General features: G+C 53.3%; 2 protein-coding genes across 2 annotated transcripts in view; one reads left to right on the top strand and one right to left on the bottom strand.

The window, feature by feature from the left end:
- Positions 1-5,482: 5,482 nt before the first annotated feature.
- On the bottom strand, positions 5,483-18,116 carry CDC37 (cell division cycle 37, HSP90 cochaperone). The gene is made up of 8 exons (XM_002761731.7): positions 17,950-18,116; positions 9,909-10,184; positions 9,426-9,534; positions 9,218-9,333; positions 9,015-9,137; positions 7,591-7,773; positions 7,419-7,490; positions 5,483-6,056 (listed from the first exon to the last, which is right to left on the bottom strand). Exons 1-8 carry the CDS (start codon positions 18,049-18,051, stop codon positions 5,901-5,903), a joined length of 1,137 nt encoding a protein of 378 aa, XP_002761777.1. The 5' UTR covers positions 18,052-18,116; the 3' UTR covers positions 5,483-5,900.
- PDE4A (phosphodiesterase 4A) overlaps positions 13,223-26,903 on the top strand; it is a 68,083-nt gene continuing 54,402 nt past the window's right edge. The window contains exon 1 of the mRNA XM_035286470.3: positions 13,223-13,332. Within this exon, the coding sequence (XP_035142361.1) occupies positions 13,319-13,332 (14 nt within the window). The 5' untranslated portion in view covers positions 13,223-13,318. The remainder of the gene's footprint in view (positions 13,333-26,903) is intronic.

Below are 26,903 nucleotides of genomic sequence, written 5' to 3' on the forward strand. Positions count from 1 at the left end.
GCAATCCCTGGGCCTTCTCAGATTCTTTGTGAGTGGTATCAGCAACCCCACTTGACAACCGAAGATAAGAGGCTAAGGAGGCTACTCTGCCAAGGCCCTGGCCTCCTCCCAAACTCCCACATGCCAGACCTGCCCCTTAAGGGAGGCCCCAGGCCTCACCCATGACTAACAGGCTGGGGTTTCCCAGGACTCGGGGGGTTCCCCAATGGGGGCTTTCCATGCTAGCACTGGGGCAGTCCTGGGCAAGCCAGGATAGTTGGCCACACCACTACGGTAGGTTTTCAGGAAGGAACAAAAGCTGGGGGCTTCCTTTGGTCCTTCGGGGGCTGCAGGGAGAGAGCCCCCACGGGACCTGGGAAAAGCCAATAATTTATGAATTAAAAGTAAAATACCTTTGTGTGTGTGTTTTTTTTTCTTTGAGACGGAGTTTCACTCTTGTTACCCACGCTGGAGTGCAATGGCAAGATCTCGGCTCGCCGCAACCTCCGCCTCCTGGGTTCAAGCAATTCTCCTGCCTCAGCCTCCCGAGTAGCTGGGACTACAGGCGCACACCACCATGCCCAGCTAATTTTTGTATTTTTAGTAGAGACGGGGTTTCACCATGTTGACCAGGATGGTCTCTATCTCTTGACCTCGTGATCCACCCGCCTCAGCCTCCCAAAGTGCTGGGATTATAGGCGTGAGCCACCGCGCCCGGCCCCCTTTGTGTTTTGATGAATCCAAGAGTTCAGGGAACAGCCAGTCTCCTCCTTTGGGGAATGGGTTTCCTGGGAATCTGTTTTGTTTTTTTTTTTTTTGAGATGGAGTTTCACTCTTGTTGCCCAGGCTGGAATGCAATGGATCACTGCAACCTCCACCTCCTGGGTTCAAAGGATTCTCCTGCCTCAGCCTCCCGAGTAGCTGGGATTACAGGCGCCCACCATCATACCCAGCTAATTTTCATGTTTTTAATAGAGATGGGGTTTTGCATCTTGGCCAGGCCAGTTTCAAACTCCTGACCTCAGGTGATCCGCCTGCCTTGGCCTCCCAAAGTGCTGGGATTACAGGCCTGAGCCACTGTGCCTGGCCTCCTGGGAATCTTTCCATAAAAATCCTATGGTCCTTTAGGCACACGTGCGAACCTGTGTTCTCTAGAAAATTCTCAGGAGCAGCCCCAATTGGGACACTCAGTGTTGGCCTGAAAGGTTACACAGAAGCAACTTACACACATGAAGGCTGGCACCAGACGGGCTGAGTTCAAGTCCCAGCTCCATTACTGCGTGCTCCTGGGTGGTCCCTTAACTGTGCCTCAGTTTCCTCCTCTGCAAGATGTGGTTATTTAGAGTCCCAAACCCAGAGGCATATCAGGGGCATCAAATGAGTTAATAGACTTCATAAGCTGGGTGTGGTGGTCCATCCTTGTATGTGAGGCTGAGGCAGGAGAATCGCTTGAACCTGGGAGATTGAGGTTGCAGTGAGCCAAGATGGTGCCACTGCACTTCAGCCTGGGCAATAGAGCAGGTCTCCATCTCAAAAAAAAAAAAAAGGATTGGTGGTGGATAGCCAGATGCAATGTCTTTTGGCTGTAATTTCAGCTACTCAGGAGATTACGGAGCCTAGAAGTTAGAGGCTGCAGTGAGCTATGATTGTGCCACTACACTCCAGCCTGGGTGATGGAGGGAGATCCCATCTTAAAAATAAAAGGCTGGGGAAGGTGGCTCATGCCTGTAATTCCAGCACTTTGAGATGCCAAGGCAGGAGGATCCCTTGAGCCCAGGAGCTTGAGACCAGCCTGCAACTTAGTAAGACCATGTCTCTACAAAAAAGTTAACCATTAGCTAGGTATGGTGGCACTCGCCTGTAGTCCCAGATGCTCAAAGGCTGAGATGGGAGGGCAACCCGAGCCTGAGAGATGGAGCTTTCAGTGGGCTATGCACTCCAGCCTAGGTGACAGAATGAGATATTGTCTGGGAAAAAAAAAATGGAGGAGGGGAATGGATAAGAATACATACAATTTTCCAGCCGGACTCGGTGGCTCACGTCTATAATCCCAGCACTTTGGGAGGCCGAGGCAGGTGGATCACGAGGTCAAAAGATTGAGACCATCCTGGTCAACAAGGTGAAACCCCGTCTCTACTAAAAATACAAAAAAACAAATTAGCTGGGCATGGTGGTGTGCACCTGTAATCCCAGCTACTCAGGAGGCTGAGGCAGGAGAATTGCCTGAACGCAGGAGACGGAGGTTGCGGTGAGCCGAGATCGCGCCATTGCACTCCAGCCTGGGTAACAAGAGTGAAACTCCGTCTCAAGAAAAAAAAAAAAAAAAGAATATATACAATTTTCCAAAACGAAACTCTGAAAGGAGTGGCAGGGAACTGGGTGGGCAGATGGGCAGGGAGGATGAGTTTGTGCCACTCTACCTCCTGAGAAAATCTGACACCTTCATCCCCGTGTCTCTACCAGTACCAGTGCCAGTGCTAAGGTGAGGTACAAAAGTAAAAAGGGTGCCAGGAACTTCAATAACCAGCTGCTATGTGCGGTGGCTCACCCTTGTAATCCCAGCACTTTGGGAGGCTAAAGCGGGCAGATCACTTGAGATCAGGAGTTCGAGACCAGCCTGGCCAACGTGGTGAAACCCGTCTCTACAAAAAATACAAAACTTAGCCAGGCATGGTGGGCAGGTGCCTGTAATGCCAGCTACTTGGGAGGCTGAGGTAGGAGAATCGCTTGAACCCAGGAGGCAGAGGTTGCAGTGAGCCCAAGATTATACCACTGCACTCCAGCCTGGGTGATGGATGTCTCACAAAAGACAAACAAAACCTTCAATAACCAGAAATGCAAACCGAAATTAACACCAAAATGTCTATGATGAACAAAAATTAAAATGTTAACTTGGCAGGGCACACTGGCCTGTGACACTTTGGGCACACACTCCCAACACTTTGGGAGGCCGAGGCTGGCAGACTGCTTGAGCTCAGTTCAAATCCAGCATGAGCAACATGGAGAGACCCCTGATTCTTAAAAATAAATAAAATAAAAATATCTTGGACGACGTGTGAGGCTCATTCAAGGCTCCAGGAGCCCTACAGCCCGCAACCTGCCGTTCTCACTCAATGTACAAAGCACGAAGGAAAGTTACTAGATTTGCAGCTCACTCCTGCCCCCTGGTGGTGATCGGTTTGGGCACAACAGCTTTCCAGGGGTTTTTATCCAGTGTTTTTGCAAATGTTTCCGGAAAGTCCCCTTTCTGGCGCTGTGGATATTACAAGAAAAGGTCCGTGCTCTTGTGGCACCCACAGCACATGGGAAGTGACAATACACAGGTCGGTGCAAAGCAGGGCACGTGAGGCAGGTTTGGTGACCGAGCATGAGGGCAATTCAAGTAGATCAAGGAGGGCCTCAGAGAAGTGGCATTGATCTGTGGTCTGAGTGACAAGCAGTCCCCTCAGAGGTGATGTCCCCCAGGAGAGGTGGGCAGAAGTATCTACTGGATCTGAGATATTTCGTGTCTTTTTTTTTTTTTTAATACAGAGTCTCTGTCGCCCAGGCTGGAGTGCAGTGCCACAATCTTGGCTCACTGCAACCCCTGCTTCCCAGGTTCAAGCAATTCTCCCGCCTCAGTCTCTGGGGTTGCAGGCGTGCACCACCATGTCCGGCTAATTTTTTGCATTTTTAGTAGAGACGGGGTTTCACTGTGTTGGCCACAATGGTCTCCATCTCCTGACCTTGTGGTCCTCCTGCCTCAGCTTCCCAAAGTGCTGGGATTACAGGTGTGAGCCACCACTCGGCCCAGCCGATATTTCATGTCTTAAACTGATGTGTACCTGGGTGTTTATTGTACTTTGTAGCTCACTGCAGCCTCGACCTTCCAGACTCAAGCAATCCTGCCTCAGCCTCCCAAGTAACTGTAACTGTAGGTGTGCCCCTGTTCGCCCAGCGCTGCACTTTTTTTTTGAGATGGAGACTCTATCACCCACACTGGAGTGCAGTGGTGTGATCTGGGCTCATTGCCACCTCCACATCCTGGGTTCAATCAGTTCTCCTGCCTCAGCTCCGAGTAGCTGGGACTACAGGCACGTGTCACCATGCCTGGCTAATGTTTGTGTTCTTAGTACAGACGGAGTCTCGTCACGGTAGCCAGGCCGGTCTTGAATTCCGGAGCTCAAGCGATCCTCCCACCTTGGCCTCTCAAAGTGTTGGGATTACAGGCGTGAGTCACTGCTCCTGGCCATACACTCTTCTTTAAGCCTTTTCTTATGGCAGAAATATTTGTGACTTTTTCAGAGGAACGCCAAGTGCCAAGGTCCACATTCCACGGATATGAGTGCCAGGTGCTTGTCTGAACTACTGCCTCACTCTTCCCCTCACTACAGCCTGAGGAGGACACTAGTGTGATGATGTTAGCCATCACTAAGAGCAGGGACACTGAGGCTCGGTACGTCACCCAAGGCCACACCAAGAAGACAAATTTCAAGTGCTCAAGGGCCAGTATGGGGTTGGGGACAACAGGGCAGGGAGGTAATAGGCAGCTGGTGCTGGGGCCTGGCCGGCTGCAGGGAGGACTTTCGCTTCTGCTCCTAGCGAGGAGAGTCCTGTGAGGCTTTTGAGCAGAGGTGGCACCTTGCCTGACCCCTGTGTTCACAGGTGCGCTCTGGCTGCTGCCTGTGGAGAGGGCTGGCTTGTAGTGGGCAATGGGAAAGAGGCTGGGGCAGGTATTAGAGCCAGAGGGGATGGGGACCTGGAGGCCATGGGGATAAAAGGCAGCGGTCAGAATCAAGATCTGTTTGTGGGGGGCCAGGTGCAGTGGCTCACACTTGTAATCCCAGCATTTTGGGAGGCCAAGGTGGGTGGATCACCTGAGGCCAGGAGTTTGAGACCAATATGGTGAAACCCCATCTCTGCCAAAATACAAACATTAGCTAGGTGTGGTGGCGGGAACCTGTAATTCTAGCTACTCAGGAGGTTGAGGCAGGACAATCACTTGAACCCGGGAGGCGGAGGTTGTAGTGATCAGAGATCACACCACTGCACTCCAACCTGGGCAACAGCTAGACTGTCTCAACAACAAAAATGTTGGAGGGCAGCACTGGCCATAGGGCGGAGAGATATAGCCCAGGATGCTGCCCCAAATGATGGTAGGAAGCTCTAAGGGGGCAGCAGGGGCAAAGGTGGGCGTGGGCAGGCAAAATTCGCAAAACCCTAGAAAACGTGACTTGGTTTACAGATCACTGCTGCCCTCTGGCGGTGATCAGCTTGGGCAACCCTGTATTCTGGAGGTCAAAGTAGGGACAGGGGAGTGGGTGGGTGAGAACTGAGGGTGGTAGGCTTCTAGGGCCTCTGGAGGAAGACTGTTCAAAGTGGTGGAGCAGCATGTGTGAGGCAAGGACCCACAACGGCTGGAGGGCAAAGGACTAGAGTACCAAGACCCAGCTTCCAATATTCCACCAGGATTCACTCCCACCCACAAGAGATGGGCTGCCTGAACAGCCCTCACAGCAGCCCAGAGCATCTGAAATCCTTTATTGGAACATCACTGCTGTTTGCCAAATAAAAGACACAGACAGCAGACAAACAGTGAAAACAGAGCCCAGTGACCAGAGCCGACCCCTTGGCTGGGGACCCTCCCCTACTACCTGATGGACCAGCCTGGCGACCTCTGCCCCTCCCCGGACCCCCGGGCCTTTGGCATAATGCTGATGGGGGGCTGCAGGCAGTGAGGCCCCTTGACTCAAAGCAGAGACTTGAATGGGCACTGGAGAGTGGGGACAGTGGAGAGGGCAGGGACGGTTGGGTGGGCCCCCCAGGCTGGGCCGAGCAGCGCAAGTGGAGGAGGCCAGGAGCAGGGGAGATGGCATCTATCTGTTTGCTGAAAAGGGGCGCATAGGGGCCTGCAAGCAGATGGTGGTGGCAGCTGGGGCAGGTCACACGCTGACATCCTTCTCATCACCTGTCTTGGGAACAGCTTCCAGCAGCGGGTCCCTGGGACCCGCCTCCTCCCCCTCCTTGGCCTCGCTGGCCTTAGAGTTCGGGACCCAGAGGCCGGAGTCAATGCAACGCTGCATGTGGTACTTTGCGTCCTGCAAGGAGAAGAGCAGGCAGGTGAGGCAGGGCTGCCACCTGGTGGCCACCCTGTTGTCCCCTGCACATTCCCAAGCTGGCTTCCTGCTCATTTTATTTTACTAATTTATTGATATAGAGACCGTCTCACTCTGTCTCCCAGAGTGGAATGTAGTGGTGTGATCTCGGCTCACTGCAACCTCTGCCTCCCAGGTTCAAGCAATTCTCCTGCCCCAGCCCCCAGAGTAGCTGGGATTACAGGCGCCTGTCACAACGCCTGGCTAATTTTTGTACTTTTAGTAGAGATAGGATTTTGCCACATTGGCCAGGCTGCTCTTGAACTCCTGACCTCAGGTGATCTGTCTGCCTCAGCCTCCCGAAGTGCTGCCCAGCTGGTACTTTAAATTTTATTTAACTTTAATTTAAATTTAGATAGTGCAATCTAGAAAAAAAGCCAGCAAATTTTTTTGGTAAAGGGACAGACTAAGTATTTCTGTTTCCGCAAGCCATATGGTCTCCGTCACGACTCAACTCTGCTGCGGTAGAGCAAGATCGGTTGTAGGTGATAGGGAAACAATTGAGCGTGGCTGCTTTGTTCCAATAAAACTTTATTATAAAAGATAGGCAGTGAGTCCTCGAGGTGCAGTTTGCAGGACCTGGTCTAGGTGGCTATGCCCATAGAAGCTTCTAGAACCTCAGGGCCAGTCCTGCAACTAGACCCATTTTACAGATGAGAAAACCAGTGTGGCCAACCAGTGAGCCAAGTGGTAGGAACAGAGTTAAAGTGTGTCCTACTTAGATTCAAACTCTATTACCACTTCCAAAATTATAGCCAGTGAGACCCTGTCTCTATAAAAACATATGTTTTTAAAAAGTTAGCCGGATGTCATGGTGTCAGCCTATAATCCCAGCTACTTGGGGAGGCTGAAGTGGGAGGATCACTTCAGCCTGGGAGGTCAAAGTTGCAGCCAGGGTAAGAGAGGAAGACCCTGTCTCTCAAAAACAAGCAGTCAAAACCCTATTAACATCCAGCATTTACCAGTCACTGCCATGTGCTCGGCTCCCCTCCCCAAACATTTTGTGGGCTGATATTGAGAGAAAACGTGGTCTGGATAAGGAAACTGAGGCTGGACGCCATCACAGCAACAGTGACTGTCAGTCACGAGGGACATGCACTGAAAGCTCAGCAATCATCTGCTGGATGTTGGGATACAGTAGGTGCTCAATAAATATGGGTGTATGCCAAGGTGACGTGACCCCCCCTGACTCCTTGGAGAAGCCTCGGAGGAGTACTTTCACCAGCCGGCTTCAGAGACTTGGGACCCAGGGCTGGGGGAGACACATTGCCTGCTGGAAAGGCATGGAGGGCCAGGGTTACTCACGGTGGGGTCCATTTTGCTGATGGCGTCTTGCAGCATTTGCACATCCTTCACATCGAAGCACTTCTGGAGTTCCTGGGGGTGCAGAGGAGCTGGGGTCAGGGGCTGGGTCCCTGTGGCCCTGGGGGTCTTGCTCAGGGCCCTCCTGCTGCCCGCCTGGCCTGGGGAACCGCACCTCCGGGAGGGACTCGTAGACCTCAACAGGGTCCAGGCCGCCGGGGCCAAGTCGCTTCTTGCGCTCCTCCTCCTCGTATTCCTTCATGGCCTTCTCAATGCGCAGCTTGGCACGGCCCCGCACACGCTCCTTGAAGGCTTCCAGCTCGTCGTTGAAGCCCTCCATGTACTGGCGATCCGCTGTCTACGGGGGTTGGGCAGTGCTCACTGGACCCAGCCCAATGCTCAGAAGGGACTGGGGAGCCCAAGACCCTCCAGCCGCAGCTCCTCAGAGGCGCTTCAGAGGCATCCCAAGTCTGTTCCTGACCTACATGAGGGGGTCCCTAAGTCTTGGGCTCCCCCAGCCAGGGACCTCATCTGGCATTTGCTAAAGACCACCTGCTTGGGAGCCCTGCTGTACCGCAGATGTGTGACACTCACGTCCTCAGTGTCCCTGCATAGGCGCCTCTAACTTAACATAGCCACCTCCCAGCCTCTGAGTGTCCCTCCAGCCTGCCTTGTCCTTGGTCTCCCCAATCTTGGTAAGAGTAGCCCTGTTCCTGCAGATGCACAGGTTAAAACTCTAGAGGCTGGCAGGTGCCTGTAATCCCAGCTACTTGGAAGGTGGAGGCATGAGAATCACTTGAACCGGGGAGGCAGAGGTTGCACTGAGCTCAGATCGAGTAACTGCATTCCAGCCTGGGTGACAGAGCAAGATTCTGTCTCAAAAAAAAACCCTCAAAACCCTAGAGACACCCATATTACCCCCAAATCCACATGGGGACCTTCAGCACATCCTACTGCCCCCACTTTTTATTTTTTTGAGACGGAGCTTTGCTCTTGTTGTCCAGGCTGGAGTGCAATGGCGCAATCTCAGCTCACTGCAACCTCTGCCTCCCAGGTTCAAGCAATTCTCCTGCCTCAGCCTCCTGAGTACCTGGGATTATAGACATGCACCACCATGCCCAGCTAATTTTGTATTTTTAGTAGAGACGTGGTTTCTCCATGTTGGTCAGGCTGGTCGCGACCTCCCAGGCTCAGGTGATCTGCTCGCTTTGGCCTCCCAAAGTACTGGGATGACAGGCATAAGCCACTGTGCCCAGTGTCCACTTTTTTTTTTAATGTGGTTTTACTCTGTCACCCAGGCTGGAATGCAGTGGCACACCATAGCTGACAAGCTCCTGAGCTCAAGTGGTCCTCTGTCTCAGGCTCCCAAATAGCTGAGACTACAGTACTCAGTCACCAAGCCTGGCCTGATGTCCACTTTTAAAGTCTGGCAGGATCAGCCCACCTCTCTACCCTCCCTGCCCCCGCCGTCTCCTAACTAGGATGCTGCAATTGGAGGGGTTTGAGTCCCTGTGGACAGGAGTTGGCCTTGCCCAGAGCACTGTAGGCTGGTCCCCTGAGGAGGGGGCCTCTGGCCACCTGGCAGCTCACAGCCCCTACCTTAATCTTAGTGAAGAACTGCCGGAAGCAGGCCCGGGGGTCCACCTTCAGGCTCTTGGCCAGCTCCAGTATAAACTGCATGACGATTGTCTGGTGGGCCACCTGCTCCATGAGTGCACATTTCTACCAGGGACAACAGGCAGTGTCACCAAGTGACGGCGTGTGGCAGCGCCTTTTCACAGCCCTGGGAAAGCTCCACTCACCTCCTCCACCTCTAGGTCAATGCACCAGATGACCAGGTAATTGGCCGTCTCCTCGCACACCAGGTGGACATTGTCCGACAGGTACTTTTGACTGTCATCCCAGCGGCGGAGCATGCCTGTGGGAAGATGCTGGCAAGGTGCTGGAGGGCCCTGGAGACAAAGGGCCTGCCCTGACCTGGCTCCCCCATAACCCACACGCCCCACTCACCAAAGTGCTTGATCTGTTTCTCATACTTTTCCACGAAGGTCTTGTGTTTCTGCTCCCTCACCTCCTCTGAGTCCTCCTCTGCTTTCTCAGGCTTGGTATTGACCATGCTCTGTGGTAGGGTGAGAAGGGGAGTGGGCTGGGGCAAGGCTGCGGAGCGCCTCGAGCGCGGCCGGACGGGCCGTGGCCGCAGCGCCCATCCCATCCACGGCGGAGGTGGTGACGAAGCCATGAGCATCAAGGTGGCGGGAGCGTGGGCATGGGCCTTGGGGCAGATCAGAGGAGGGGACCGGTGGGGTGTTTCATCCGCCCGGCTCCCCAAGCCTGTCCCCCCTCCCTACATGGCCCCCGTCCATCCCCCAACCCCCACACCACACTCTTCAATTTCACCACCGGGGTCCTCCCCTGACTTGGCATTGGGTGCGCATGCGTCCTGGCTGCACACTCACTGGCTGCGCATGCGCACTGCCCGCCCGCCCTGCACACCTTGCTGAAGCCATCTTTGCTGAGCGTGTCCACGTTCCAGGGCATGCTCTTCTCCTTCTTGCGCATCTCCTCCAGTTTCTGCTCCCAACTTCGCTCCTCCTTGCGCAGCTGCTGCGCTTCAGCCTGCAGCCGCTCCAGCTCTGCCTTGCCGCCCTCGGCCACCTCCAGCTCCTTCAACTTCCTCTGACACTCGGCCACCTTGCGCTTGCACTCGCGGCAGCCCCTGTCCAGTTCCTCCTTCTCCTTCTGGAACTGCTCCATGCGCTCCACCCGGGCCTGCCGGCAGGAACGGCCTGTCACTCTGGTGGGCGGCCTGTCCCTTACCCCCGGCCCCATACTCAACCCCTGCTCCTGAGATAGCCCCGGGAAAAAATCTGCGTCCACCTCCAGTGCCCTGGGCTCCCAACTTCCTTGCCCCAACAGGTGCCAGTGCACACCCAAGAGGGTCAGGTTCCTCCATCCTCTGCTGAGAACCCTGGCGGCTCCCATTTCACTCAGAACAGAGCCCAAGTCGTCACTACAGCCTATGTGGGCCTGCACAATCTGCCCTGTCACTCCTCCTTCCATCCACACTGGTCCCTCACTTTTCTCATCTTTTCTTGAGCCCTTTTATTAAAGATAGGGTCTCGCTCTGTTGTCCAGGTTGGAGTGCAGTGGCCGGAAGATGACTCACTGCAGCCTTGACCTCCCTGGGCTCAGGCGATCCTCCCACCTCAGCCTCCTGAGTAGCTGGGACTACAGGCATGCACCACCATGCACAGCTAATTTTCATATTTTCAGTAAAGACGGGGTTTCACCATGTTGCCCGGCCTGGTCTTGAAGTCCTGGATTCAAGCAATCCTTCTAACTTGGCCTCCCAAAGTGCTGGGACTACAGGCAGGAGCCACTGCATTCTGCGGAGCCGACTTCTTTCTCTAACCTTAAGGCCTTCCCACTGGCTGTTCCTACTACCTGGAGTGCTTTTCCCTCAGATCCCGCCACAGCTGACTCCACGGCACCCGAGCCATCTGAGCTCCATGTTGCCTTAGCGAGGACCCCTTCCCCAACCACCTTCCTGATGATGGCAACCTCCCCCCACCCCTGCCTGGCATTCCCTGCCTCCTCAGCACCAGCCACCACTGACATCATATGATAATTGTTTATCATGTTCTGCATACTGCCTCCCTCCAAGCCCTGCTCTGTACATGTGGGAATGTGTTCACCACTTTGTCCCCAGAGCCAGGAACTTGGCCTGGTGCAAAGCAGGGACTCAACAGATGCTTGTTTTTTTTGTTTCTGTTTGTTCGGTTTTGTCTGAACAACGTCTCCTCGTCATGCAGACTAGAGTGCAGGATGCGACCATGGCTCACTGCAGCCTCGAGCTCCTAGGCTCAAGCAATCCTCCTACCTCAACCTCCCAAGCAGGTGGGACTACAGGTGCACACCATCCTGCCTGGCTAATTTTTTTTTTTTTTGTAGAGATGGCGTTTTGCCATGTGGCCCAGGCTGGTCTCAAACTCCTGTGCTCAAGCCATCCACCTGCCTCAGCCTCCCAAAGTGCTGAAATTATAGGCGTGAGCCACTGTGCCTGGCCAGGAAATGCTTGTTGAGTGAATAAGTAATGAGATGCCCAGTGGAGGCCTAAACACTGTCTCCAGCTGCCAGCCTTCCCCTCTGACCTGGAGCCACCCTCGCCCACACTTGGTCCCCTTCCCTACTCCTCCCCCCACCCCCAACCCCCATCAAGCTGCTTCTGCCTGGTGTCCCTGCAGGCATCTCTAACTCCATGCCCAAAACCGAACTCACCATCTTTCCTCCCCAGAACCAGGTCCTCTGTGGTATTCTCCCTCAACAAAGGCCCTGCCTCTCTTCCCTTTCTTCTTCTTTTTTTTTTTTTTGAGACGGAGTTTCACTCTTGTTGCCCAGGCTCAAGTGCAATGGTGCCATCTCAGCTCACTGTAACCTCCACCTCCAGGTTCAAGCGATTCTCCTGCCTCAGCCTCCCAAGTAGCTGAGATTACAGGCATGTGCCACTACTCCCAGCTAATTTTGTATTTTTAGTAGAGATGAGGTTTCACCATATTGGTCAGCCTGGTCTTGAACTCCTGACCTCAAGTGATCCACCCACCTGAGCCTCCGAAAGTGTTGGGATTACAGGCATGATTACAGGCATCTAGAAGGCACCAGGCCCCCTTCTAGATGTTTCTTTGGTCCACCCATAGCCTTGCCCCAGGATCACTGTCAAGGACCCCTTGGCTCTGTCTCCAGCCCAGCATGCCCTGCTGAGCCCCAGCTTGGTGTCCAGCTGTTTCCCAAGTACCCCAGCCCCAGGCACCTCCTCTTTCTGCTGATAATAGTGCCTCACTCCCTATCTCGCTCAGACCTCCATCTGGGCCCCATCAGATTGTTCAGGCCTCTCCTGAGACCCCTGCATGCTCTACCAGCATCTCTCCTGACTCTCAGTGGGGCCTGCTTTGTCCAGAGCCACTAATCAAACCCTGAAATGTGCCACCACCTTCGATCACTGCCCTTCCCCAATCCAGTCATAGCTGCCGCCAGAGAGGCCTGTGAAGCCTGTGCATCACCACAGCCCTCCCCACTACCACGCCCTGCGGGGGGTCTGAATTCAGATGGGACTCCTGATCCCCGCATCCTGGTCCTGGGTCCCAGGCAGATGCTGGCCCTCATGGTTCCCTGAAAGCACAGGCTCTCTCTTGTCTCTTGGCCTCTGTGGTCCCCTTACCTGCTTTGCACCCAAACCTCAGCTTCGACAGAACCTTCCCCAAATGCCCCCTGGCTGGCGCACCACTGATCCCCCAAAGGACCAACTGTGACCATCTGGTGATGTGGTGAGGGTTCTGGAGGACAGCCTTGGGGCACCGGCCCTGGGGTCCTAACCCACAGCCACCATGTACTGGCTCAGTGTCCCTGGGCCATCTCCTAACCTTCTGGAACCTCAGTTTCCTCATCTGTCAAACACAGTCAACCATGCTGATGGCACAAGCTTGTATCGGGAGAAACAAAGGTGATGATTAAAGTTGAATGTCCAGAGCCATGCGGGCCCCAGGCACACGCCCATCCTGTGCTAGAGCCATGCGGGCCCCGGGCACACGCCCATCCTGTGCTAGCCAGGTCATTACCATCTGTGCAAAGAGACAATCTCTCTCTCTCTTCTCTCTTTCTCTCTGGGGACTATTCTGGGGCTTAAAAAAGGAAATGTCCTTCAAACCCTTACTTGATTTCTGGCCCAGAGTACATGCTCAATAACTGGGAGTGGTTGTTACTATGAGGTCACAGCGCCCAGCTCTGCCACTGACAGGAGATGGAACTTTGGCAATGTCACTGAAACCTTTCCTGGCCTGAGTCTTCCCCTCAGTGAAACGGAGTCTTCCCAGGATCACTGTGAGACTGAATGAGTAACTCCATGGAATATGCTTCCAACACAGTAAGTGAGTCCCACTGTTACCATCTCCGTCCTTGTCACTGTCACCCAAATGGTCTGCTGACTCATTTCTGTGCCTTGTATGAGGCTGTATCCCCAGGTTCTAGGGCAGGGCCAGGCAGAGCTGGCCCCTATTCTAATACCAAAGGGGACTGACACAGCTAGCATGAGCCTCGATTTCCCCCATAAGGATAAGGGGTCAAGAAGGCCTACATGCTTGAAAAGAAAAGAAACTGAAGGGGAACCCCCATTTGTTGCCTTGAAAAAAAAAAAAAAAAGAAGCCCTACATGACTGGGAGTGGTGGCTCACGCCTATAATCCCAAGACTTAGGGAGGCCGAGGCAAGTGGATCACCTAACATCGGGAGTTTGAAACCAGCTTGGTCAACATGGTGAAACCTTATCTCTACTAAAAATACAAAAATTAGCTGAGCATGGTGGCAGGTGCCTGCAATCCCAGCTATTCCAGCTGCTGAAGCAGGAGAATTGTTTGAACCCCAGAAGCAGAAGTAGCAGTGAGCCAAGATCACGCCACTGCACTCCAGCCTGGGCGACAGAGTGACACCCTGTCTCAAAAAAAAAAAAAAGGCTACACCTCATGAGATAAGTAAGAGCAGCTGCAGGCCAGGCACAGTGGCACATGCCTCTAATCCCAGGACTTGGGAGGCTGAGGTGGGAAGACCTCTTGAGCTCAGGAATTTGAGACCAGCCTGGGCAACATAGTGAGACTCCATCTCTTAAAAAAAAAAAGTTGCTTGGTGCAATGGCTCACGCCTGTAATCCCAGCACTGTGGGAGGCGGAGACGGGCAGATCACAAGGTCAAGGGATCAAGATCATCCTGGCCAACATGGCGAAACCCCATCTCTACTAAAAATACAAAAATTAGCCGGGTGTGGTGGCATGCGCCAGTAATCCCAGCTACTCAGGAGGCTGAGGCAGGATAATTGCTTGAACCCAGGAGGTGGAGATTGCAGTGAGCTGAGATTGCACCACTGAACTCCAGCCCGGCGACAGAGCAAGACTCTGTCTCAAAACAAAACAAAACAAACCCACAAAAATTAGCGAGGCATAGTGGTGTGCACCTGTAATCCCAGCTACTTGGTAGGCTGAGGCAGGAGAATTGCTTGAACCCGGGAGGCGGAGGTTGCGGTCAGCCGAGATGGCACCACTGTACGTCAGCCTAGGCAATAGAGCAAGACTCCATCTTAAAAAAAAAAGCAGCTTGTGGCCTCTGCACTTCCCTTTCTCCACGATGGGCCTATGTCACCCTGGAGCCTGACCGCCACCCTGCAAGCCACTGCTGGGCAGCTACCACTCTCCCCAGTGTCCTCTGAGCAGCCGCCAGGGAGGCCGCAGCTAAAAAAGGCCTCTTGGAGTTGGTGAGGGCGGCAGCCTGCCCAGCCTGGCTTTACACCTCCTATCCAGGAGAGGCTGTAGCAGGCTGGGCAGGGGAGAAGCCACCTCAGTAAGCAGGGCCCACAGGTGTCACTACCCTCCTACGTTACAGTTAGAGAAACTGAAGCTCACAGAATCTCAATGTCATACAACTCATTAGAAGAAAACACTAATAGCAGCTGTCCATGGGTAGGAGAGGTGGCTAGCTGGGGCTGGGAAAAAGGACTCATTTGTCCCCTTCTGGAACCTTTGGAATTTTTTTTTTTAAGAGACAAGGTCTTAGGCTGGGTGCGGTGGCTCACACCTATATTCCCAGCACTTTGTGAGGCTGAGGTGGGTGGGCTGCCTGAGCCCAGGAATTTGAAACCAGCCTAGGCAACATGATGAAACCCTGTCTCTACCAAAACATACAAAAATTGGCCAGGCATGGTGGTGTGCATCTGTGGTCCCAGCTACTCAGGAGGCAGAGGTAGGAGGATCATTTGAGCCTGGGAGGTGGAAGTTGCAGTGAGCCAAGATGGCACCACTCCACTCCAGCCTGGGTGACACAGCAAGACCCTGTCTCGGGGAAAAAAATTTTTTTTTGAAAAGAAAAGACAAGGCCTTGCTGTGTTGCTCAGGATGATCTTGAACTTCTGGGTTCCAGTGATCCTTCTGCCTCAGCGTCCTGAGTAGCTGGGACTATAGGCATGCAACACCACATTGGACTACAGAATTTTTTTTTAATGATAAGCAATAATTATTGAAACTACTGCTGCAAAAGTATTACAGATATTAAATGAATAAGGGAACCCTTACAACAACCCTGTGAGGAGGTGGACATCATTCAGATTCTCAGGTGGGGAAACTGAGGCACAGTGATCAAACAATTCCCTGGCAGTCATCAGCACGTGAGTGATACAGACAGAGCCAAAATTTGAACCTAGTCAGGCCTGTGCTCAGAACCACAACAATCTCTCCTTCCCCTCCACAATGCTTCCTTCCAGACTTGCCCCAGGTTTTCCTGACCCAGTCTTAATTCATTCTTAAGAAAGATCTCACAAGAGGTGGGGCCATATTATCCCAGGTTTCACACGGCCTCAAAGGGGTTTCTTTTGAGTCTTGCCGCATCAAAGAAATAAGCAGCAAGGGGCAGGGCTGGGATTGGAACCCAAGCTTGCCTGCCCTTGAACCTATGCTGGAGACACTGAAGCCCCCTGCCTCCCTTAAGCACCACTACGGCCACTGGGTTCTCAGTGGCAGGACAGGGAAAGCTCCGTGCCAGACGGAGGAGGGTGTGGCAGGTATACTACGCTGCAGGAGGGGGCCCTCCCACCCGGCAGGACCAAACCATTCTCCACAGTAGTAAAGATTAACCTCTTTATGTGACAGAAATAGGTCTTCCCAAGAATAGTCTTTGGAGCTTTGCAGAAGTTTTAAATATTTCATAATAAAATGTTACACACAGCAAGAAATAGAAGCGCTAGAACTTTCTTCCCACACTCCAGTGGCTTGCTTGGCAGGTACACTACCCAGGAGACTCAGGATTTAAGGAATAGGTCTGGAGGTGGGACTGGGAGCCAGATGAAGAAACTAATGTCATATTCTGGTGTATTCTGGAAGGATGGAGAAGGGACCTTCTGGTTGTTTCTGGATAAATGATGGGGAGTTGGCCTATGGGAGGACGGGGTAAGAGAGCCTCACTAGAAGGTTCTGAGAGGTATATGCCTCTAGTTTAAGAGTACAACATGGCTGGGCACAGTGGCTTATGCCTGTAATCCCAGTACTTTGGGAGGGTGGATCACCTAAGGTAGGGAGTTCAAGATCCGCCTGATCAACATAGAGAAACCCCGTCTCTACTAAAAATACAAAATAAGCCTCTCATGGTGGCGCGTGCCTGTAATCCCAGCTACTCAAGAGACTCGAGGCAGGAGAATCACTTGAACCTGGGAGGCAGAGGATGCAGTGAGCCAAGACAGCGCCATTGCACTCCGGCCTGGGTGACAAGAAACACCATCTCAAAAAAAAAAAAAAAAGAGTACAACAGACACTGGTAAGTGGATGCAGGCGCTCTGATTTGGAGGAGCAAGAGGTTAAACCTTTAAGTCTTAGTCACCTCATTGGCTTGTGAGCACTGAGGGGGTGGTAGAATATGGATCACCCAGGTATTCTGGAGTCTGGATTTGGGGGTTCTGTTGTGGGCAGACAGACAGAAGAAGGGTTAGTGAATTTAGAATCAGACCAGGAGACTCCCTGGATAAGAGCAGGGACAATTTAGATATCAGAGAGTAGCTCATCAGGCTGGGGACATAAGGTGGGGTGGGTTTGGGATCCTGGGCTTGAGTTAGGGGAAAGTTTCCAATACTGGCTGAAGCTCATGCAGGAAGCCAGTCTGGGAGGTGGGTGGTGACAGAGTCGGCAATACCAAGTAGGGGCAGGGGCTCTGGCTGGACCGGAAGCCACGAGGGCAGGATTTCCTGGTATAATGGGAAATGCCTCTACCAGAGGCCAAAGGAGAGGCTGGAATGTGAGGCTCCATCGGGGTGGAGCTGGTAGTTAGATCCAGACGGGAACCAGGTTCCAAAACCCAAGTCCTTGGTGAGACTAAAGACCCTAAGGGGGCAAGGGTCTACACTCTAGGAAGGGGGTTCTGAGTGTGGGCAGGAGTCCCAGGCCAGAAACAAGAATATCAGGGTAGCACAGAGTTCCTTGTTCTGTTTAGAAAAGGAGCGATGACTCCGGATCTGAATGGGAACCTGGGATCAAGATCCCAGAAAGTAGATTCCAGGACAGACCAAAGTACTGGGGTTCCAAACTATAGAGGTGGGGGAGGGGGCGATCGGAGATTCCAGATAGTAAGTGGATACCCGAATAGGATCAGGATCATCCAGAAGAATTTGGGGTCCAAACCTCGAGGCAGAGTTCTCGGTGTAAACGTTAGGTCCCAGACAGAATTAGGGAGATTCCCCCCAAGACTGCTCTAGGGGAGTCTAAACTATGAAGAACTTCTACGGGGTGAATAGGGAATCCCACGAAAAAATTGGAGCGTGGGGGTGAGGGGTGGTGGAGATCCCGGGCAGGGACTCAGAGTCCCCGCGGTACTGGGGTCCCGGAGTTTAATCGTGGCTTCTGAAAGTCCAGACTATGGGAGTGAGAATCCTAGGTGTGAACAGCGGGGTCCCTGGGCAGTATCGGGGATCACAACTTCCCCCGGAGTGGGGAAAAGGATGGGCGAGCGCGCCTTACCTGGTGCCGCCAACGGAAGAGGCTGGCCGTGTCGATGTTGGGGTGCGTCTCGTCTTCATCATCAGACACCTCAATGTGGTCCCACACGCTGTAGTCCACCATCTTGCCTCGGCAGCCCAGCCCCGCTCCGGCTCGGGTGGTGGCGGTGGCGGCAGAGCTGGAGACTCGGCGAGCGAGCCCCGCCCCTTCCGCTTCCGCCCGACTGCGGGCAACCCCGCCCTCCCGTGACGTCACATCCTTAGTAACCGCGGCAGCGGCACTGGCTACCGAGCCTGCCTTAAAGGGCCCTGCGCAAGTGTTCCGGACCCCAGGAGTTCTCGCAGAGACTACCTCTTTGGGCGCTGGGTCTCAGCTAGGCCTCCTCGGGGCGGGGGCATACGTGTGGGCGCTACAACTCCAAGCCCTCCTCATCTCCCAACGCCCCGCGGTGGGCGTTTGGGGCGGCAGCGAGAGGACGGTTGATGAGGCAGAGAGGACTGTCCCCTCAGCCACGCCGCAGTGACGTCTGCAAGGGGTAGGGACAAGGGGGAAGGCTCTCCCCCGCCCCTCGTAAACGGGGACCTAAGCCTGCGCTTGAGAGGGGCGCTTGATGACTCTGACTGTCTCAGTTCGAGGAGGACTGACCTGCCCTGGGGGTGTCTAAATCGAGGGCAGTATGGCCCTCCCCTTGCGGGGTTAAACCTGGAGTGGAGATTGTGGCCCCGCCTGGGAAGCTGGGGTTTCCCCCCCTCGGACAACAGCCTTCTCCTCGTCCTCCAGCTCCTGCCATTCGCAGCGAGGACTCGCGCGCGCGCGCGCGCGCACGCACACACACACACACACACACACAAAATCTCCGGGAGACCCCCCCCAGCGGATCTCGGCGCCCCTCCCCTCGTGGCCGCTGGGTGTCGCTAGAGTCTAGGCCGCAGCGCGTACTCCTGGCCCCGCGCTCGGTGGTGGGGGATCGTGGAGGGGTGGAAGGGGGCTTTCCTTGTCGTCACAGTCTAGGGCCACGCGTAGCCCCTCCCCGTTCGTCTGGGGGTCCCCTTCCTCCGCCAGAGCTCTAAGGACTCCATTACTTTAAGCATGCCGGGCCCCAGCCTCACACTTTCATGCAACCCAATCCACGCTTTGATACCGGGATAACAGGCCGTGTTGCAGCCTCGGGCTAGGATTATCTCAGATTAACGGGTGCTCCGTCGTGGGGCAGGCTGGATAGGAGGAGCTCCAGCCACCCGGGTGAGGGGCGCCTCTTCCTAGTCTCCCCTGGAGCAGACGTTGGAGGCGCGGCCTGGAGAGAGCGAGCGAAGGTCTCCAGTTGTGGGGGGATTTCCCGGTGCATTGAGTGGGAGGGGCCATCGGACAAAAACGCCCTCCCGCCGCAGCCCCTCCTCCTCGCGCTTCATTCAAACCCGCGAGTGGGCGGGCAGCGGCGGGGGAGTCCCCCCTCCTCCCCCTCCCTCTTACTCTCCACCCTGGCAGTCCAGCACATCAGAGGCCGTCACAGCCCGAGCACGCGCGCGCACGGACCCACACCCCGGCGGCTCTCACAATCGCACACACACATACACACTCACACCAGCAAACAAAGGGTCTGGACACCCCCGTCCCCTCCCGCCCCCCAGGCCGGAGAGGGCAGGGCATCCCCTCCCCAGCCCCCCCCCGCAAGGTAAGCTTGGGGCTGCGAGCTGCGGTGGGGAGGGGGACCCAGTGCCGTGGAGGGAGGGGGCCAGGACGGTACGGGGTTCCCTGGCTCCCCAGGAAAGCCGTACCCCCACCCCCACCGTACGCCCTGTAGGGCTTCGGCCCGGTCATCAGGCTGTGGGTGTTTGGAGAGAATCCCAGATGTCGGGGATTCCCGGTTATGCGTGGGGTCTCTCTTCCCGGCTTTGGAGCCTGGAGCTGCCCAGCTTCAGCAAAACAGGGTCCCCGGAGCCTCAGCTTCCAGAACTGGGGACAGGGCGCCGGAAGCGTCCCCATCAACGCCAAGCATTTCCTAATTCACCAGCACAGCACTTCCAGCCCTGGGGACTGAGAAGGAGACACCCCTAAGTCGCTTTGCACTGTCCCTCTGTCCCCGGTGCCCACCCACCCCCATCTGTGCAAACGCTGCTGTGTCTCTCCTGCCTGTGGGGTGGGGGTAGGGGGAATTGGGAACGCTTTTGGGGTCCACCCTTGCTGCTTCTGCTACATCCCATAGCCACCTATCACTGAGCTGCGGGGCCGGCAGGCAGCTTTGCCTTCCTGAGTCAATGTCCTCATCTGCAAAATGGGTAATGACACACACCCAGGATTCCGAGATCTCGTTCGCGAAGAGCCTGCTTTTGCGCCATCATTGTATTTATTAGCTCATTTTACATATGCTTCCCAAGTGCCTACTATGTGCTGGGCACTGTGGCCAGGCTTTGGGGCAGCAGCAACCTACAAACCCAGCGGGGGCTGGTGAGGGAGCAGGATCCCCGTATAAACAGACAGATCCCCGAGGGTGATTTCAGACTGTGAAGACTAAAATTCTATCCTCGGACTCAGAGAGACTAGGGAGAAAGGCAGTCAAGATTAAAGGAGGGCAGGCCATGGTGGCTCACACCTATTATCCCAGCACTTTGGGAGGCTGAGGTGGGCGGATCACTTTGAGGTCAGGAGTTGGAGACCAGCCAGGCCAACATGGTGAAATCCCATTTCTACCAAAAATACAAAAATTAGGTGGGCGTGGTCGTGCGCCCCTGTAATCCCAGGAGGAGGTTGCAGTGAGCCAAAATCATGCCACTGCACTCCAGCTTGGGCAACAGAGCAAGACTCTGTCTCAAAAAGAAAGAAAGAGAGAGAGAGAGAAGGAAAGAAAGAAAGCATTAAATGAGCTTTCTGGATTCTGCCTGCCTTCCTTCTTGGGTCTGAGCTCCATGAGGGCAGGGTCAGGTCTAGAATAGTGGCTGGCACACAGTAGGTGCTCAGTAAAAGTTGAATGAGCCTAGCACTGTAGTGTGAGCCTGTAGTCCCAGCTACTTAGGAGACTGGCTGGAGGATCCCAGCAACACCCGTCTCTAAAAAAAGAAATAAAAACAAAAATAAATCCTTAGCTGGGCATGGTGGCACACACCTGTAGTCCCAGCTCCTCAGAATTGCTTGAACCTGGGAGTCAGAGGTTGCAGTGAGCCGAGATAGTGCCAATTGCACTCCAGTCTGGATGACAAGAGCGAAACTCCATCTCAAAAAAAAAAAAAAAAATCTTAAATGTATTAAAGAGGGGATTAGATGTAAGACTAGATTCTAGAACTGTAGATTAGGAAGAAGGCTTAGTATAAACCAGTCCACCTCCCCCTTGAATTTGATACAAGAGACAGTGAGTCTCAGAATGTCAACATTTCTACAAAATCAAGGCCCTGCACAGTGGCTCACATCTGTAATCCCAGATGTTTGGGAGGCTGAGGTGGGAGCATCGCTTGAGCCCAGGAAATCGGGGCTGCAGGGACCCATGATCACGTCACTGCACTTCAGCCTGGGAGACAGAGTGAGACTCTCACCAAAAAAAAAAAAAGAAGAAGATGGTGAAAGCAAGCGTTGTGTACAGCTGGGGACAGAGACCAGAACTGAGAGCTCAGCCCTCTAGGAACTCCTGGTGTTCTGCCAGTGCCCACCTTTCCCCACATAGCATATAGACACAGCACTGCATTCATCTATTCAATATTTATTCACCACCTACTATGTACCAGGTGCCAGGGACACAGCAACAAACAGAACAAAACCCCTTGCCCCAGTGGAGCTGACCTTTAGTGGAGGAAACTGAAACGAAATACCATGATCAAAAAGATAGAGGGACACACTGTGACTAGGATACTGATGGAAATAGAGGACGTGGCTGGTATTTAGAAAGACGGCCTGGAGGAGCTGAATTCAGCGCACACACACTCAAACCCAAACGTAATCCCACTAACACTCATCACGGCAGAGCAGCCGTCCGAGAGTCTGAACAATGCCCCGAGGCTCCATGGGTACTGAGTGACTGAGCAGAGATTTAAACTTGGAACCTGCATTTTTCTTTTTTGTTTTTTTTTTTTTTTTTGAGACAGAGCCTCACTCTGTCATGCTCTCGCTGGAGTAGGGTGGCTCTATCTCGACTCACTGCAACCTCCGCCTCCTGGGTTCAAGTGATTCTCCGGACTCAGTCTCCTGAATAGCTGGGATTACAGGCATGCAATACCACGCCCAGCTGATTTTTCAGTAGAGGCAGGGTTTCACCACATTGGCCAGGCTGGTCGAGAACTCCCAACCTCAGGTGATCCAACCACCTCGGCCTCCCTAAATGCTGGGATTACAGGCATGAGCCACTGCTCCCACTTTTCCTTTCTTTTTAAAGACTGGATCTCGTTCTATCACCCAGGCTGGAGTGCAGTGGCAATCACAGCTCATTTGCAGCCTCAAACTCCTGGGCTCAAGCAATCCTCCTGCCTCAGCCTCCTGAGTAGCTGGGATTACAGGCACACACCACCACACCTGGCTATTTTTTTTTTCATTTTACCTCAAATATGAGATCTCTAAGAGTTGGAGGCTGCAATGAGCTATGATTGCACCTCTGCATACCAACCTGGGTGACTGCAGGAGCCTCTACCTCAAAAAAGAAAAAAAAAAGTGGGATGTCGCTATGTTCCCCACGCTGGTCTCAAATCGCTGGACTCAAGCAATTCCCCTGCCTCGGCCTCTCAAAGTGCTGGGCATATAGGCATGAACTACTGACCCAGCCTCCAGAACTGCATTTCTAGGCTCTGTGAAATACTGTTTCCCACTGCACCTATACCCAGGACGCCCCCCAACACACACACCTACACATTCATATTACAGTCACACAGGCACATCGATCTCTCTCTTTCTTTTTTGAGATGGAGTCTCACTCTCTCGCCAGGCTGGAGTGCAGTGGCGCGATCTCGGTTCACTGCAACCTCCACCTCCTGGGTTCAAGTGATTCTTTTGCTTCAGCCTCCCAGTAGCTGGGACTACAGGCACACACCACCACACCCAGCTAATTTTTGTATTTTTAGTAGAGACGGGGTTTCACCATGTTGGCCAGGATGGTCTTGATCTCTTGACCTTGTGATCTGCCCTCCTCAGCATCCCAAAGTGCTGGGATTACAGGCGTGAGCCACCATGCCCGGCCCAACCTCTTTCTTATTTCCATAGACTGATGTATTGCCCTGACACATAGATTCCTGAGCATACAATTTGGTCTCAACTCTGCAACACTTAGGCTCATAGAAAGTACCACCAGTCAGGGCACACGCACACCCCTGTGTGAAGTTCATGCACATACGTGCATGTATTTACACTCTCGTGCACACATGCCTGGAGCCCTCCACAATCTTTCCAAGGCCTTTTTGTCAGCTTTGAGCGTGGAGCTGGGGCAGCTGTCAATACTCAGGGCCCTGATGTGGGCAGGGGCTTTGATTCTCACTTTCCTGTTATTGGCTGCACATCCCCATATCCTTCTGTTGAGGGAAGTGGGGAGTGGGCAGGATGTCGGACTGGGTAACATCAGCTCTCCTAGGCCAGACCAGGCCAGTGGCTCTCTGGGTCGCTGACAAGATGGGTGGGGTAGGAGGACTCCTGCAGCCTGAGCCTGATACCAGCTGTCCAGAGCAGCCTGTGCTGCCATCTGGATCCCCTCCCCAGTGGCCTGCTGTCCAGGGGAGGAGAAGGCAGGCTTACAGGCATCCCTCCACACTCAGCACTCCTGGGCCTGCCTCCGGCGCCTGGGTTGCAGCCAGGGCTGATGGCCGCCAATTGTGCACTTGTGTCCTGACAGCAGGAAGGGGCATGTCTCTGCCTCTCTCCCCTGCCCTGCTGGACTCCTCCAACATCGCCTTCTTCATTACCTTCTTCACTTTATAAGTCCTTGAGGCTGCCAACAGAATTTGCAGAGCCTAGGGAAAGAGCACAGGCAGGGTTCCTCCTCAAAATTACAAAGAATAGGCCGGGTGAGGTGACTCACGCCTGTACTTTGGAAACACTGGGAGGCCGAGGCTGGCAGACAATTTGAGGTCAGGAGATCGAGAGCATCCTGGCTAACACGGTGAAACCCTGTCTCTACTAAAAATACAAAAAATGAGCCAGGCATGGTGGCACGCACCTGTAGTCCCAGCTACTCAGGAGGCTGAAGCAGGAGAATCGCTTGAACCCAGGAGGTGGAGGTTGCAGTGAGCTGAGATCGCGCCACTGCACTCCAGCCTGGGTGACAGACTGAGATTCCGTCTCAAAGAAAATACATAAATAAATAAGTAAACAAAATTACAAAGAACAGGCCGGGCGCAGTGGCTCACGCCTGTAATCCAAACACTTTGGGATTTGTGTGACACCAGAAGTTTGACACCAGCCTGGGCAACACAGGGAGACCCCACCTCTACAAAAAATAAAATTTAGCAAGACTTGCTGGAACAGCCCTGCAGTCCCAGCACGTTGGGAGGCGGAGGCGGGAGGATCTCTGCAGCCCAGGAGTTCAAGACTAGCAGGTTACTTGAGAGGCTGAAGTGGGAGGACAGTGTCAGCCCGGGAGTTCGAGGCTGCAGTGAGCTATGTTTGTGCCATTGCACTTCAGCCTGGGTGACAAAGAAAAACCTGTCTCTAATAAATTAATTAATTAATTAATTAAAAAATAATTTTGGCTGGGCACGGTGCCTCACACCTGTAATCCCAGCACTTTGGGAGGCCAAGATGGGCAGATCACGAGGTCAGGAGTTCAAGACCATCCTGGCCAACATGGTGAAAGCCTGTCTCTACAAAAAATATAAAAATTACCTGGGTGTGTTGCCTGTAATCCCAGCACTTTGGGAGGCTGAGGCGGGTAGATCATGACGTCAGGAGTTCAAGACCAGCCTGACCAACCTGGTGAAACCCTGTCTCTACTAAAAATACAAAAATTAGCAGGGCTTGGTGGCACATACCTGTAATCCCTGCTACTCAGGAGGCTGAGGCAGGAGAATCGCTTGAACCTGGGAGGTGGAGGTTGCAGTGAGCTAAGATCAAGTCATTTCACTCCGGCCTGGGCAACAGATCAAGACTCCATCTCAAAAAAAAAGAAAATACTGTATTAGACTGGGCAACACAGTGAGACCTGTTTCTACAAAAAATTAAAAAATTAGCGGGGCATGTTGGTGATTGCTTGTGGTCCTAGCCACTTGGGAGGCTGAGGTGAGAGGATTGCTTGAGCCTGGGAGGACCAGGTTGCAGTGAGCTATGATCACAGCACTGCACTCCAGCCTGGGCAACAGAGTGAGACCCTGTCTCAAAAACGAAACAAAAAAACACTTGGCTGGGCGTAGTGGCTCACGTCTGTCTATAATCCCAGTACTTTGGGAGGCCAAGGCAGGGTGGATCACAGGTCAGGAGTTCGAGACCAGCATGTCCAACATGGTGAAAACCTGTCTCTACTAAAAATACAAAATTTAGCTGGGTGTGGCAGCACATGCCTGTAGTCCTAGCTACTCGGGAAGCTGAGGCAGGAGAATGGCTTGAACCTCAGAGGCAGAGGTTGCAGTGAGCCAAGATCACGCCACTGCACTCCAGCCTGGGTGACAGAGTGAGACCCTGCCTCAAAAAACAAAACAAAACAAAACCCCAAAATCAAAAACGAAACAAAAAACAAAAACAAAGAAACTTCTATTGCAAAAAAAAAAAAAAAAAAAGTAACTATCTCTGGGCGCAGTGGCTCACACCTATAATTCCAGCACTTTGGGAGGCCAAGGCGGGCGGATCACAAGGTCAGGTGATCGAGACCATCCTGGCTAACACAGTAAAAATATGTTTCTACTAAAACTACAAAAAATTAGCTAGGTGTTGTGGCAGGCACCTGTAGTCCCAGCTATTCAGGAGGCTGAGGCAGGAGAATCTCTTGAACCTGGGAGGCAGAGGTTGCAGTAATATTTTTGCTGGTGGAGGGACCTGCCTCAATGTTGATGGCTTCCAACTCATTAGGGTGGTGGTTGCTGAAGACTGGGGTGGTTGTGGCAATTTTTAAAAATAGGAAAACAGGCTGGGCGCGGTGACTCACACCTGTAATCCCAGCACTTTGGGAGGCCAAGGCAGGTGGATCACTTGAAGTCAGGAGTTCGAGGCCAGCCTGGCCAACACGGTAAAACCCTGTCTCTACTACAAATACAAAAATTAGCCTGGTGTGGTGGTGGGCACCTGTAATCCCAGCGACTTGAGAGGCTGAGGCAGAATTGCTTGAACCTTGGAGGCAGAGGTTGCAGTGAGCTGTGATGGTACCTCTGCACTCCAGCCTGAGTGACAGCGAGACCGTCTCAAAATAAATAAATAAATAAATAAGATAATTCTAATCATTCTTGAAAGTCAGATGTCCGATGTTCCCCTTGATCGATGGGCTGCAGAACGGATGCTGTGTTAGCAGGCATGAAAACATCTCCTTGCACCTCTCCATCAGAGCTCTCGGGTGACCCGTTGCATTGACAATGAGCAGTCGTATTATGAGATGAATCTTTTTTTCTGCACAGGAAGTCTCAACTGTCAGCTTAAAATATTCAGTAAACAGATGTGCTGTCGTCAGGCTTTGTTGTTCTATTTATAGCGCAGAGGCCAAGCGCACTTAACATCATTCCTACCTCCCCAGGATTTTCAGAATAGTAAATGAGCGTTGGCTTCAACTGAAAGCCACCAGCTGCATGAACCTTTAGCAAGAGAGTCAGCCTGGCCCTTGAAGCTTTGAAGCCAGGCATTGACTCCTCTCTAGGGCGAAAGTCGTAGCTGGCATCTACTTACAACAGAAGACTATTTTGTTGGGTGGGTGCCGTGGTTCACACCTGTAATCCTAGAACTTTGGGAGGCGGAGCCAGGAGGATTGCCTGAGCTCAGGAGTTTGAGACCAGCCTGGGCAACATGGCAAAACCCCTTCTCTATAAAAACACAAAAAATGAGCTCAATGTGTGGTGCGAGCCTGTAATTCAACTACTCCAGAGGCTGAGGCACGA

The sequence above is a fragment of the Callithrix jacchus genome, chromosome 22 (genome assembly GCF_049354715.1).
Source record: "Callithrix jacchus isolate 240 chromosome 22, calJac240_pri, whole genome shotgun sequence".
Taxonomy (NCBI): Eukaryota; Metazoa; Chordata; class Mammalia; order Primates; family Cebidae; genus Callithrix; species Callithrix jacchus.